Source organism: Bactrocera neohumeralis, chromosome 5, assembly GCF_024586455.1.
Source record: "Bactrocera neohumeralis isolate Rockhampton chromosome 5, APGP_CSIRO_Bneo_wtdbg2-racon-allhic-juicebox.fasta_v2, whole genome shotgun sequence".
In the NCBI taxonomy this organism is placed as follows: domain Eukaryota; kingdom Metazoa; phylum Arthropoda; class Insecta; order Diptera; family Tephritidae; genus Bactrocera; species Bactrocera neohumeralis.
Window position 1 is genome coordinate 3836602 of NC_065922.1, and position 15025 is coordinate 3851626.

The 15025-nt window shown below is 36.1% G+C and overlaps 1 protein-coding gene across 13 annotated transcripts in view; it reads right to left on the reverse strand.

The window, feature by feature from the left end:
• Window positions 1-320: 320 nt before the first annotated feature.
• LOC126760647 (moesin/ezrin/radixin homolog 1) overlaps window positions 321-15025 on the reverse strand; it is a 37892-nt gene continuing 23187 nt past the window's right edge. For 4 of the 13 annotated variants that reach the window (XM_050476447.1, XM_050476449.1, XM_050476446.1 and 1 more), the window contains 7 exons: window positions 11719-11814; window positions 6338-6517; window positions 4411-4539; window positions 3986-4012; window positions 3119-3885; window positions 2382-3051; window positions 321-2306 (listed from right to left, as the gene is read on the reverse strand). In XM_050476447.1, the coding sequence (XP_050332404.1) occupies window positions 2142-2306; window positions 2382-3051; window positions 3119-3885; window positions 3986-4012; window positions 4411-4539; window positions 6338-6517; window positions 11719-11733 (1953 nt within the window). In that variant the 5' untranslated portion in view covers window positions 11734-11814 and the 3' untranslated portion in view covers window positions 321-2141. Of the gene's footprint in view, window positions 2307-2381; window positions 3052-3118; window positions 3886-3985; window positions 4013-4410; window positions 4540-6337; window positions 6518-8958; window positions 9209-11718; window positions 11815-15025 lie in introns of those variants that run through there. The other 9 variants (XM_050476450.1, XM_050476457.1, XM_050476445.1 and 6 more) reach the window with 9 other exon arrangements.

Sequence of the window (15025 nt, forward strand, 5' to 3'; positions counted from 1 at the left end):
AAAGATTTACAACATTTTCTAAAATAGAGAGTACTGAAGCTACACATAAGAAAATTATAGACAAATTAAAAAATTTAAGGTTATGGGGCTGTGTACTGAAGGACTGCTAAAGTTGCACCTGTATATTATTAATGCTATAGGATCGGAAGCGAATATTACTATAAAAAATTTAAATTTCCGTACCACAAATTCCATATAAAAGGATTTACGGTTTGTTTTGGTTTTCTTCTCTTTTTACTACACTGACAGTCAAAATCAAAATAACAAAAATATTGGGTGTTTTAATTGAATAAATCGCCAGAAAGTTAAAAAACAGAGTATAGGATTTTCATATCAAAATCATTTTTGTTTTATTTATAAATCAACCATTTGCTTTTTTATTGTTCCATTAAAACCAGTTTATTTTTTTTTTTACATTTATGCAAATTAATTTTATCGCATTTTCATATTTATATGTATACAAAACATCAACTTCACTCTCCGCGAAGGACCAAATTACTTGTTTATAAGATTAAAAATTTCATTTTGCTGATCTGTTAAACCAATCGCTATTGTTTGGTATTTCAGCAATTTTTTCATTACTTTTATTTTTTTATTTATTGGCCTACCAAGTGGTTGAGAATGCAGTATATTCGTCTTCTCTATAGTTGTAATACTTTAACTTCAAAAAATCTTAGCTATAACCTAGTGGAATTAAACATGCTTTTAATTAAAAAAACAAGAAAACATATAGTCGGTTGGGAGCAAGTGGTAACGATAGGTCTGTTTTAGCAAGTTGCTTTCTGAGTCGGTTTGTGTTATGTATGTCGTCATTGTCCGTCAAGCCAACTCCAGTAGCGAAAATCCCTAGCATAACGCTCGATACTTCCACAATAACAAATGTGAATGGTTTTCAACTTCACCAACAACACTTTTAATGTATTCTTCCATTCCATTGGTGGTGGTACTTATTTCTCTTAAAACAAATGTAAAAATAATGATGCTAATTGCAGCCGACGTCCGACTTAAAATAATATATTGAAGTTTTTCGAAATCCCATCTCCCTTTACTCAAAACTTTAAGTTATTTACTTTACGTTTCTTCCAACTTCTTCTAATAATACAATGGTTTATTTTTATTTTATTATATTATGTATAATATAATTATTTTGCCAAGTAATAATAACAATTTTTGTGTAAATGGATTCCCGTTGCGTTGCTCTTTTCTCTTGCTTGAATGATTCGACTTCCATTTATATTTATCCTTTCAAATTAATAGTACTGTTATTTAATAATAATGTGTAATAATTATATATATAGAACAACTATGCCTTAAATTATCTTTTATTATATCATTTAAAAGTTTTTCTCAAAAAAACAAAAAAAAATACAATTTATATATATATCTGTGTGTATATATAAAGTTGGTACTCAATAATAAAATAATTAAGACGGAACGATTCAAGAAATGCCTGGATTTACGTTTTTCATTTTGGCGATTTTAAGTGACTAAAAGGGAGAAAAAACAATTGACATTTTAGTATCGCTCGGGAAAAATATTTTCAGTATGATTTCAAAAATACTCGCAAACTTTCAGTTTAAGTTTAAATACTTAAAAGATTTTAAATAAATGCTAAAAGCACAGGAATATTTCGCAAATTAGATTAAAAAATGAATAAAAGGCAAAAACAAAAATGTAAACGACTTTACAACGAAATCGTTAACTTTTAGGAGGAACAGCAATCTTTCTTTTTCTTACGTTTGTCATTTGTCATTAGATTTACTTTATATTCAAAAAGAAAAGAAAATGCATTTGATTGTTTCTACGAATTTGATTTGTAAGCGTTTATGATTTTTTTTTTTGTTTTTCTTTAGGGTTTTATCTACTTTGCGACATCGAAGACTTTATCTTATCAAAAGTGTATCAAATTTCAATTCTTAATTCGTAAATAGTAATTCTTTCATTTAAATAACGATCGACTTGAAGGTCGCCGATCGAGCGGAGGTGTTTTTTGTTAGTTGGTTGATTGCTTGCTGGTAATTGTTGTTGTTTTATTGTTGATATAGCCGCTTCTGTTGATCTTGTTGTTCTATACAAAGGACTGGCGTCATAGTGATACCAGTCATCCTCGGCCAGTGCGCACCAAGCTGCCACTCTCCAATTTACATATTTTCAAATTGATCCACGCGACGCTTTGTGTTGCCCTTACGTATTTCGCGCAATGTCTTGTACTTGTCGCGACCTTGACGCACGTTTTCCCGATGGATCTTATCATTTTGCGTTTCTTTCGTTTCGTCGCGTGATTGTGCCAAGTCTTGTTTCAGAGCCTTAAAATGTTCGATTAAAATTTATTGTTAGTAACATTCTAAAATCTGCAAGTCACATTTAATCCGTAAACTCACCTTCAATTGATCATGCAGGCGCTCGTTGCGCTCGGCCAGTGTGCGTCTGTCCTCGATGGGATCCTTGATATGTTCATCTGTATCCAGATCGCGTGAAACATCACCGCCACCGTCACCATTCGTCAGCTCCTCCTCATTCTCATTTTCATCCTCGGCTACATGATGATGTTGAGGTGTGGTTGACGCGGCCAAAAGCGCTGCAGCAGCTTCCGCCTGCATACGCAAAATATAGTTAGTCTTTTGTACGAAGGCAATAGGCAAATTTGTTTCCAGTTTTCTTACCTGCTTGCGTCTAGCTTCCTCCACTTCGTCTTGCAGACGTTTAGTCTCTTCGTCCTTGGCGTTCACCTCGTCCTGAATGCGTTGTACTTCCATTTGTTTGGTCATGATCTCCTCCTCCAGCTTGGCTTTCTCAGCTGCTTCCATATTCTTTGCCTCCTCAAGACGTTGCAACATAGCTTGCAGTTCTTTCTGGCGCAGCTCCAACTCGTCCTTGGCTGCCTGCAGTTGACGCAATTGCTCCTCGAGACGGCGAATCATCTCCTGCGCTTCCAGCAAGTCCTTCTGGGAGCGCTCCATTTCTTCTTGCATCTGCTTCAAGCGATCCTCATACTCTTGCTGCTTCTTTTCAGCACGTTCGCGTGCCGCTAGTGCCAACTGCAGTTTCTCACTGAAATCATATAGCACCCAATCAGTAACTGAACAACAACCATTCTCTAGACTTTATACAAACTTACCGTTCTTGTTGCTTGGCATTCTTCTCCTCGCGTGCTTGCGCCTTCATCTGCTGCACATCAATTGTGTCGGGCTTGCGACGTCTCATGTACAGTTCGTGATTGCCCATGCACAAGGCCAGGATTCGTTTGTTGATGCGTACACGCGGCGCAAAGAAGACAAAATCGGGCGCTTTCTTATCGATTGGCTTGATAATAAACTTCTTATCCGAAAATGAAATGTTACGGATTTCCGACCAAGGAAAACCGATTTTCGGCGTCAGCTTGTCGTCCTGCTCATAGATGTTCAGACCGAGCGCGTCCACGCCCAACCACAGGTCGGTGCCCTTTTTATTGCGGATTTCGAAGTAGTTCACACCATACATCTCAAGATCCTGTGCGATCTTCAAGTACTCCATCATGGCATCCTCGCGCAACATGCCGCGATGCTCCTTCCACCAGTTCATAATCGACTGCTCCCATTCGTCCTTGGACATTTTGTGTTGGTCGATGACACGTTGCGGCAACAGGCGGTCGTTAGCCAAAAAGCCGGCTGTGTGCATGCTCTTGTTGTAGTCGCCATGGCGCGCTTGAACGGCATACGAAGCGAGCAACACGGACGTTTCTGGGGGACAATAGATTTCGTCGGATAGTATGGCATTCTTCACTTGTAAATAGAACAAGCGCAGCGTAATGTCCTGAATGAGCTCCTCAGCAACGTCTTCCGGGTAGAATTTGGCGCGGAATCTGAACTGCAGAGGATTCTCCTTCTTCACGTCTTGGTTCAAAACCTGTACAGAAAAGGTAACACAGCAAATATCAGTTAGAGCTTATTCAATCGACAAAGCAAAACGAAATGAGTAGAGTTAAACAAATTCGTAAAACATTTACCCAAGTGGAGAATGGCATTGATCCAGTCTATTGGCAAACGATGTGATTTATGGGTGCATTAGTAAGAATGAGAAAAAGGTGGCAAATTAATAAAGGTTTCGTATTATAAATGTACACCTCCGATTTGATAAAATAGAGCGTGAAAGGAACCACAAAACAAAAACAATAAAAATTGGATACATCGAAACTAAGGCACTACTACGCTATACTGGAGACTAAGATACGAGTTTAAAAATAATAAAACTCATTTCACAAGATTTACAAAGGAAACAACACGTTGGGGTCACATATTAAATTACTTTCGTTTAGCTCGATCTCTACATCCCAACTCAATGCTATAGCGGGTTTCAAAAGCTAGACATTTGTATTGGTATGGGCTTGCTATAAAGTTGAAGTATCGCAGTGGTTCAATACGACAGGCTCACCATGTCATCGGCATCGTCGTCTTCGTCGCTAACATCATTGCTGTTCTGATGGCCATCGGCTGTTTTCTTATCCACATATTTCTTGACGCGTTTCAAGTACTTTATGGTTTTTATGGCTGGCGACTCTGGCTGTGCGGCAGCCATTGTTTGTATATAGAAATGTTAATTATTCGAGTAATTTGGCAATTTTCATATAAACATTTAGTAAGAAATGATAAAACGAGAAATGTGTGTTTAATAACTGCTCGTGTCATCGAGTATTTAGCCAACTTTATGTATGTATTTACAGAGCCGATTCACGGTCACCAATGTACGTACGTATGTTGTGTTCGAGGACGTTTGGATTCAGTCAAGCGAAGCAATCACCGAAAATTTTCGTTATTTTTTTAATAGTAATTTTCTAAAGGACAGATATACTTCTCCAAATCCAAATTAATAGCCAATCAATTCAGAATTCGTAAAAAGTTCGTTTTCTTCGATAGCACGGCCGATGCCATACTTCCTATGCGAGTAATACCGGTGAATTTTATTTATCCGGTTTTTTTTAGCTTTAATAAATTTGATTAGCCGATTCGCATTTTCGTAATTAGTGTTCTACGAGTTCGAACGGTTACTTCCGTTAGTTTTTGAAAAATAAATGTACGCCTTTGTTTTTGAACCTTTCTTATATAAGAGGGATATTTGCGCTCTGTATAAATGGCTTATTTTGGAGTCAATAATCCAACTCACGATATAAACTCCCGTATCAGTTCAAATGAATCTTTAATGTTCAGTCATAATTAAATAATGTTATGAAATATCGATGAAATTTTATGTTTTGACCATACATATTTGTTATGATTATAGAAGAACCCTTAAAACTTTCATGGTCACTAGTTCACAACCACAACGGACATTTTTTCATTTATGTTGATGAAACTGATTCTGATTTACATCCGGACAAGAATTATTTAACCTCAGGATTACTCTTGAACACTTTTTTTCTCCATAACAGTAAGAATAACTGTATCGTGACCCCTAATCCAAAAAAATTTGTTAATTTTTAACTTTACTAATATTTAAATGTCTCTTAAGATTAATTATTGTGGAGTTCTGTGAAAAAGGTTGCAGAAACATTATTTGTGGCCGTTGAAGAGCTGAGGCGAATTGTTGATAAAACAAGAAAAAACGTTAACTTCGATTGCACCGAAGCTAAATACCCTTCCCAGGTGCATATCTGTTAGTAACTATGTGTTCAGTTTGTATGAAAGCTATATGCTATAGTAATCCGTTCTGAACAAGTTTTTTAGAGATTACATTGTTGCCTTAGAAAATAACATATACCAAATTTCGTGAATATATCTTGTCAAATGTGAAAGTTGTCCATACAAGAACTTGATTCCGATCGTTCAGTTTGTATGGCAGCTATATGCTATAGTTAACCGATCTGAACAATTTCTTCGGAGATTACATTGTTGCCTTAGAAAATAATCTATATCAAATTTCGTGAGTATATCTTGTCAAATGTGAAAGTTGTCCATACAAAAACTTGATTCCGATCGTTCAGTTTGTATGGCAGCTATATGTTATAGAGGTCCTGATTACTGATATTTTTTGCAATTGCTTTTTTATACTACTACTACTAGTCTTCAAAGATATGAGAGCTCGTATTTTATTTTTCTATCGTTGCACAATATCCGAATTTGTATTCTTTTGGAAAACATTATCTTCGAGGAAACAGGTAATATTCAATAGAAAACTTCCTGAAGAGTGACTTCATCGTCATCACATTTTCTTTTTCCTCTATTATTTTACACACCGATAAGGAATGTAACATAAAATTCTAAGAACGACGTCAAATAGTTCAGCATTAAGAAAAGAAAAATAAAATAAACTGAAGCTTAAGAGAAGATGAAATGTCCCCAGTCATGTCTTTCCAATACCTTACCTTTTTGTAAAGTTTGATCCATGTGGAATCACCCTTTGAATCGGTGTACTGCAGGCCAAAGAACCAGACCTCGCGCAGGCCGATCGTTTTGACGACCTGATCGAAGAGCTGCTTGCCGGTGGTCGTGTGTTGTATGGCAAACTCCAGCTCGGCGTCCATGGTGGTGACGCGTACATTTAGCTACAAAATTAAAACACAAGAAGTTCGTTAGAAAATATTAAAAACATATAACTCAAAATAACATATTTAATGTAAACCACTTTAATTACGTAAGAAAGAACTGTAAAAAATAGAAAATCAGTAATGGTGGCAGTTAGGCGGAAAGGAATTCGCAAACACTCTAAAACGCTTGAATAGCATTCTCACAGGGGTGGGCGTGTAAGGCGGTTGGTTGGCGACAAATTGCTATTGTTACTGCGATTATGCAACAATATAGTTAATTTGTATATAGTACTCGACTATCGATCGATTACGGTTACTGTTTAATTTATTTGTTGCATTTTTCTTCGTTTGTCGCAGACTATTGATTTTCGTTGCATAAAAATTAGATTTTTGCTTCGTGTATGTATGGGACACTTGCGAAGAGCTCGGCAAGTCTGAGTCCATGAGGAGCGACAAGCAATTCGACAGTAGCGATAACGATAAATATGAAAAAATTTCAACTTTGCATTTGAGAGTTGGGTGAGCATGAAAGGGGCTCCATTTGGGCAAAGTACTACCTTTAAGTAACGGAAGGTCGCGGGCGACGGGTGAGTTTCACGCTTACATGCACGTGATGTCACATTCAAACAACAGCTGTTGTCTACACCCGCACGCATTTACACATTCGTACAAAAAAACAAATCGAGACAGATCCAATGGAGCGCGTGCAAACACATCTAAACGCATACAAAATTAAGTGAAAAGCCCACGCGAACAACTGCCAGGTAGTGCGGGTGAGTTGGATGGACGAGGCAGTGCTGCTTAGCGCTCATTAGTAATTGGACAGCGGTCAGCAATAGTGTCCGCTTGCTCACGGCTTGGATTTGCTTATTTTGCATGCACTTAAGTTTATGTGGTATAAGCATGCCTATACACATACATACATACATATGTACATATTTACTGGTATATAGTATAGCTAGTTCAAATAGCAAATCGAATGCACGCACTGCTACTTCAACGACAGCGCAACGACGGTCGGCTTAGTAGCATGTGACGAGTTCGTTGGGGTTTTACGGCGCTTATATGACTGCTTTGCGGAGCTTTGTTGGGCATAGCAAAAAGCTTGCATAACCAAACGGCAATCAGGTTCCAATAGCGTTGGAGAAAACGCACGAGTGCGTCTAAATTAATTCACATCCGACACGGCGCTGTGAGTGTGTGGACGGACGTTGGCGTTCTAAGATAATGACGCATAGAAGAACTTGAGAGAGAAAAGCAATACTGCAAAAATTTTTAATTTTTCCAGAAGTTACTCAAATACTATTTTTTTTAATTTTCCCCTCTACATTAACACGGATCTTTTTGGACCTTCATAAGTATGTTCAATCTCGGGAGGGGTCGCATTCCTTGACCAAATGAAAACGGTTGTTTTAAATTACCACATCTCCTCTTCTGTAACAACAAGTGTTCACAGTTTAGTCAAAGATAAAGATAGAAATATCAGCGCAAACATTTCAGCATTATTTTTTCGTCGCCGCACGTCTCTTTTTTTCAGCTAGACGTGCAACAAACGTGCGAATGTTCAATCCAATTAACGTTTCTGGGTTAATGCATTCATAGTCCAAACGCACTGAAAACGTGTGCAGCGCAAAGTCAAGCACATACAAACACATGTATACTATATACACATGAAAAATATATAAATAGGTAATATATAATAATTCAGGATACACACCCAATAGGAAATAAGGTACATAAACTTAACTATCGTAATTAATAAGAAGAAAAATTCGGAAGTTATATAGGAATCTATAGAAAAAGCTTTTACAATTCGAAATAAAAATATAAAAGTGAAAATGTGCAGAAACACAAAAAAGTATCAAAAAGATAGAGGAAAATATTTTCAAAAATGTAATATCTTCTTCTCTTCTTTAATTCGCATCAGTAGTTTGGAGGCAACAGAAATGTTTGGTGTAAACGACACATTATTATTATTATTATTGGCTGTAGACTGTACATGACAGCAACACAAACCAATTGTAATACAAAGTATCAAAAGCAGCGCCATTTTAAGTGACATCAAAGAGGAAGGCTCCTGATTGATTCTGTGTATACATATATAAATTATTATTTGCATTATCTTCTTTCAAGCAAATTCCGACTTCAACGGTTCTCATAAACGTAACAATGGATTGCAGAAGTTTTGAATCGCTGCTTGGTACTATCACTTCATTTTATTTACTTCTCCAGAATAATAAGTAATAATCTCATAATAGGCTAGAGTACTTCCAAGAAATCCGTTGAATTAAATGCCAGTAGTATTTTATCACTACATTAACAGAATTATGGAAGTTTCACAGTTTTCTCACACAAAATCATATAAACTCCAGTATTTGTAGGTATGTATTTCGGACGATTATTGTTTTGCTAATTTTGATATAATATTTATATTAAATGAGTGTACAATTCTCACTAACCGTTTTTTGTTTCCAGCTGCCAACGTAGCGCGGCAGCCGAACACGGCTATCGGACACGACCATTGGGCCAAGCTTTAATTTGTTTAATTTATAAATTGCTACCGCGTTTCACACTTTTTTTAATTTTATTAATTGCACTCCCTAGAACGTTGTTCTAAACGACAGTTGCGCTCTGTTCCAGAAGTTTTTTTTTAATTTAATTTTTCCGATCACGAAGAAACCGTTCGTTTAGGCCGTTCTGTCAAGACTGAAATGCTTTCCCACAAATTCCATCATTATAAATCAATTCAGAACGCCAACAACCCCCAGTGGTTTCTAGTTGGCCTCTAAGCCATCGACTCTTGGAGGGTGGGACATTTAGGCCATCACTAGGCACTAGTATCTGTCCCTCGCATGTCGATGTGCAAGGCGAATGGCATATTGGCACGTTGAACACACCACACCTTCTTGCCTCTACAAGTGACAACAACAACAGAAATCTAGAGGGTAAGTAGCGGCACGCAAGCCTAGCGCCGAAACGGAAATAGTTTTAAGCGTGAAAGCAGTGCTACGCCCTGCGCGTCAGCATAAGAGTCCGCCAGCTTGCGTGTAACTGAAAAAGCTAACATATCTAGCACTGACTAGAAACAAAGAGAACTCCACATATCCGCGTAAAATGGGAGTTAAGTAAATAAAGTCGGCACAAAGCTGGGATCGTAACGGTAGTAATGGGGAGCAACCTTATAAATTCCATCCCTCCTGAGTGCATGGAACATCCAATTTACCTATGTCAATGGAAATGAAATACAATCGTTTGTTTTGTTGTTGTATAGAATGCCTGAAGGAATTAAGTAACGCAGAAATACGCAAATGGAGCAACGAGACTCGGTAGCCACTTATTGATGGCAAAGTGCCGTTAAGCAAATAAACAACGTGTAAGCGTTATATTTATTTACCGTAGAGCAAAATGATGTACGAGCGCACAGACAGGTAGATACATAGGTGCCAATGTATACTCATACTATCTTTTTAGCTCACTAGGTCATTCGGAGTCCACATCACGAAGTAATCTACGCAACATTTGCTAAGTCAGTGGCAATTTATTTATTTTATCGAATGATTTTGCGCATCAGAAAATGTCTTGTGTTGTTGGTTACGCACATAAATTGCTGCTCATACACCTGTATCGATGCCGATCAATGAGGTACCCCCCGAGTAACGCTTGTTGGCGGGAGACCAAGCCCATTAATTTTTGTTAAAAACAATTTGCGGAAAAAATACAAAAAACCAAACGATATAAATGCTGAATAATATGTAGGCCACTGGTTGAGGCTGACTCATGCCGAGAATCAAAACAAACAGAAAACGGAAACGACAATAAACTGTTATATCTCTCTAATGTTCCACCCACTGAATGCCACTTTATGCGAAATAGGAAAAGCTGAAGTTTGCTGCAGCTTTCCGTCCGCTTCAGTCAATTATTTGATCACATACAATTCCAAAATCATTAAATACGTTCGCTAAGTAGGCCTATGAAATGACAGTTTGTAATAGCGGAATTGCTGCAAATATGCCGTTACTTTTCAGATAATTTTTACAAATGTAGAAAAAGGCATTTGATCAATTAGTTGACTTTGTTGCTCTGATATTTCTCTCTAATATCTCGCAATCACAGATAATATAACTTTTTCGATAATTGACAATTTCGGGGGTTTATATTAATATTCTGACAATGGTCAACTTCGATCCATGTTTGCATTATTTATATTCAATAACACAGTCACCATATTTTCAAACCCAGTTTGTTACGGTACATAAAAGCTTTGTTTAAACCGAAAATTCCCCAACAGAAGCAATGTGTCATTAAAAATCGACTTATTTATAATTTAAGCCGCACACTCATGTCTCACGTCAAATCACCCACGTCCACCCACCGCATGAGTGATGCCAGTGTTGTATAACTGGCGCTGAGGTGCAGAGTGCGGGGCTGCACTTCACTCTTAATAATTTGGTAAGCGACTGTCAGTCGTTGCTGCATAAATCGCTCATTGCACTGTGCATTTGTAATTCGTGTGAGAAAGTTAAATCAGAAATATTATTTTTAATTTTGTTTTGTTTTGGTTTTTAAATTTGTTACGCAAATGCACAAAATAGATTCTTTTTCGTGTTTAAAAATATACTTGAGTAAACCGTTGTGGCGAAATATTTTTAAAACAAGCTTCTCTTTAAAAATTCTAAGTTTACCATTTGAATGATTCATATTGATTAAATATAATTTAGTTTCAATAATGTTGTATTGCGGTATTTTCTATTTCGGCTTATTTGCCTCACTAGCTACTGATATGAAATTTTCTTCATAATTCTAAGCGGCTTTATTTATAACACCGAAAATTTCCTTTGACATTGGCTTTAAAAATATCTGACATTTGTAATCACTGCGGGCACTTGAAATCGTAATTTATTAGGACTACAAATGCACAAATATACCATCATATGTATGTACATGATAGTGCAGTGTAGATGTATGTACATATTTGCTGGCGATTCTCGAACGTTAGTTACGCCACAGTTTTTGTACAATAAATTTTACCTTGGCCCTAAATTTGCGCATGAAATTGTCATATTGATAATTATAAGCCCCCACAAAACAATATCGTACCACAATGACGCGACACTAGGCCTGAGCCCGAAGAAAACTGTGTGATTTCTTCGTTTAATTAGTGGATATATTATTTTGCGTCCTAATGGCTTTTTACTCAAGCAACTAAATTTTATACATACCGATTTGCGCGACATTTTGGTATGTGGCTCCTCCGCTCTGGTCAGCACAAATCAATTCAGCTTTGTAAAGGCGGCAACAGTCAGTGCGGAAACAATCTGCAATTAAATAAAAGTAATAGGGAATTAGATAAGTAAACATTCATACATTTTTTTAAAAATAGCAAATAAATAGATATTGTAATAACCGGTATTGTTATGAGAAACCTGTCTTTCGAGTGAACGTTATGAGGAAAAATCTTCTATATACATATGTATGTTTATCTTATAAAAATTATAATTGAAATGTGTTTGATTTTGACACACTCGTATTTTTATGCATTATTACTCTCCACATTTTCTCCAATGAGTCACTGAGTTCATAAGATCCCGCCGAGTTTGACTTGTTGTGGCAATGAAACGCTTACTTATTATTTACTTTATTCAAACGACTTTTTCCAATGAATATATGTATATGTACATATATCTAAGTGAAATACAAATAAAATGTGATTTCATCTGGAAGCGTGATTCATTGATAAATATTTTTTTAATAAAGCTAAAAAGCTCACAACGTAAAATGTGTAATAGAATAAACATCATTGAACAATTTGGGACTTGTTTAAAGCTCGTCTTTTTATAGTTATTCAAATGTGGAGCTTAAATGAAAGAAATATTAGCAAAGTATGCCGATATAATTTGATATTCAATTACAAAATTTTATAATTTTTAAAATTTTTTTAGTTTAATGTTTACATTAGACACTTTAATTGGGCGATTTATAGCTTTTCTGAACATAAATTCTGCGTTTATAATACTTTGTACAGGTTTGGTGTCGTAAAATGTTTGAGTGACCTATTCTCGACCTTCTTGGGATTTCTTGGTACAAAGCACCAAATTTGATGAATCTTCGCTGATTATAATTTTGTTTTTGTTATGCACTTTTATCTCTCATAATTAATGCTGTGAAAAAATGGCTGTGGCGAATACAATGAAATAACTTTAGCCCACTTTAGTTCTTCCAATTAGGTAGTTAGAGAAATTTGAAAATCAACGAGTTTATGAAGGACACCTCGTACATAGAATAATGATAAAATCAATACAAAAAGTTTTTTTTTTGTCTAAAATTAACAATTCTAATCTTTTCAGAATTTTGATTTTGAGAAAGCTCTTCAAAAATCGTAAATATCCATTTGACCTCTGCTAAACAACTCGAGTGTGGAAAATCGCAGCATCTGCATAAGGTAAACGAACGTGGCTGCGACAAGTGAAATCTCAAATAGTAATAAACAAAACAAGTTTCGCTTTTATTTATGTTTAGCGCTATTTACAGTGCAACAGCGCCGCCATTACAGCTGCTGGACCAGCCTTGCCAGTTTGGTTTGGTGGATTTCACCTAAACCAAGTAAGCAGGACGGACAGTGCATTTATACGCAACTATGTATTATTAAGAAATTGCTGGCAATTAAAGATGTTGACCGCAATGTAATGCTCGACACGATAATGGCAATAATGTTGGAGCCACTATTCATAATCATATGGGCAGGGGCTAACGTAACCAACGTCGAGGAAATGGAAATGCACGTGTTTGCTGCTTGAATATTTAAACTCGCTTGAATGGGTACGAGCCAGTTTATATATTTTGCTATTACTTGGCCACTTTTACATGCTTGAATGATGATGATGGCATAAATAAAAACCGATTATGTGCGTTGTCGGAAGTACATGTACGGCGGTGACGTTGCATTGACATAATCGTCAAACCACAAAGTTGTAAAACCGAATTTCCCCCCACATGGTTGTTGACCATTTCAGCATTTCAGCATTACTGTTGTTATTGGTGTTTTGTCTATTATTTACTCTTGCGCATTTGCGTCAGTGAAATCGGTAAATAGCATCATTGAAATTGCCAACGTAGCTGCAGAAAAGTTTAAGTTGTTTTATTGTAAGCGTTTTTCAGCAACGACGAACCACCATGATGGCGTACAAACCTACGTTTCGTATGTATGTACATATGTATATACATACATATATAAGTGGTTAGTATAGGTGTGAATTGCTTGTAAAATGCAATAATTTCATGAAAATTATATGCAAAAGGTGCAAGGCTTTCAAACAAACCATTAAAAAGTAGACATCTCATTAAAAATATGTGTATACTTATGTACACATGTCTGCATGTTAGTCTGAATTTATATAATACATACAGTTTTAAGCTTGGCCAACAGGTAAATGGATGCAGTGCTCGAAGGTAAATAACTCCCACATGCCGTTCAAATTTAAATAAACAAATGTATATACATACACATATATGTACATATGATCAGTATGTAGGTAGCAACAAGCGATTTTGAATACATACTCGTGCACATACATATGTATGTGTGCATATGAAAAATATGGCGAAACGATTTTGGCTCTTTCAATTTTACCTAAAAACTTTTTGTCGCTTTGCATCATGGTGCATCTGTTTTGCCTTTGCATATACAACTTTGCACAGACGCACTCACACACTTGCAAGCATTCATAATTTGCATTAAGCGCCTCGCACGAGTCGAAACATACATTTTCAAAGCAACAAATTTCACCTTGAACTTGATTTCATTTGTACACATTTTTTGAGGGCATTTCAGATAGACTTGCCATTATTGCACGTTTTCGCAAGTTTTATTTCGAGCTGTGACAATAATGAGCCTTATAATAAGACTGTTTGTTGTGCGCGATTTCGACATTATTGCCTATTATATTTTTTTGTAAGGCACAATTAAAGTTTTTCGTAGAAAATTAATTATTGGTTGGATGTTAAATGACAGTATAATTCAATACATTTGTATACTCATGGAAAAAGTATCGTCCGGGTCGTATTGGCGAGAAAATGAGTTTGAGGACTACAAAGATCGAATCGCTTGCTTTATAGAATAGGAAACTGTTGTTTTCTTTAAGGAAAAATGGTATGAGTAACATACTACACTTTATAAAATGCTTGTTTGCTTGCGCAAAGTATGTGGTGCCAAACTCCAACAACAAATTAATTCGAACAAAAGTCTACTCAACCGAAATATCAAAAGACGCGCTTCAGTTTTAATTATAGAAAAGAAACAAATGAAGAAAACCATATTGGTATAAATATTTTCGTTGAATTTGTGGGAGCAAATAAGAAATAAAGTCGAAAATTATAAAAAGCGTAGTAATGTCTGCCTAGCATAATGTAAATATACATACATGTATGTATGTATGTGCATATGCGCTTTGACTTATCTGAAATAGAAACGGATATGACGCATTCGCCTCCATCGCTAATAAAGTGGCAAGCGAAAAAAGTTCGTAAAAT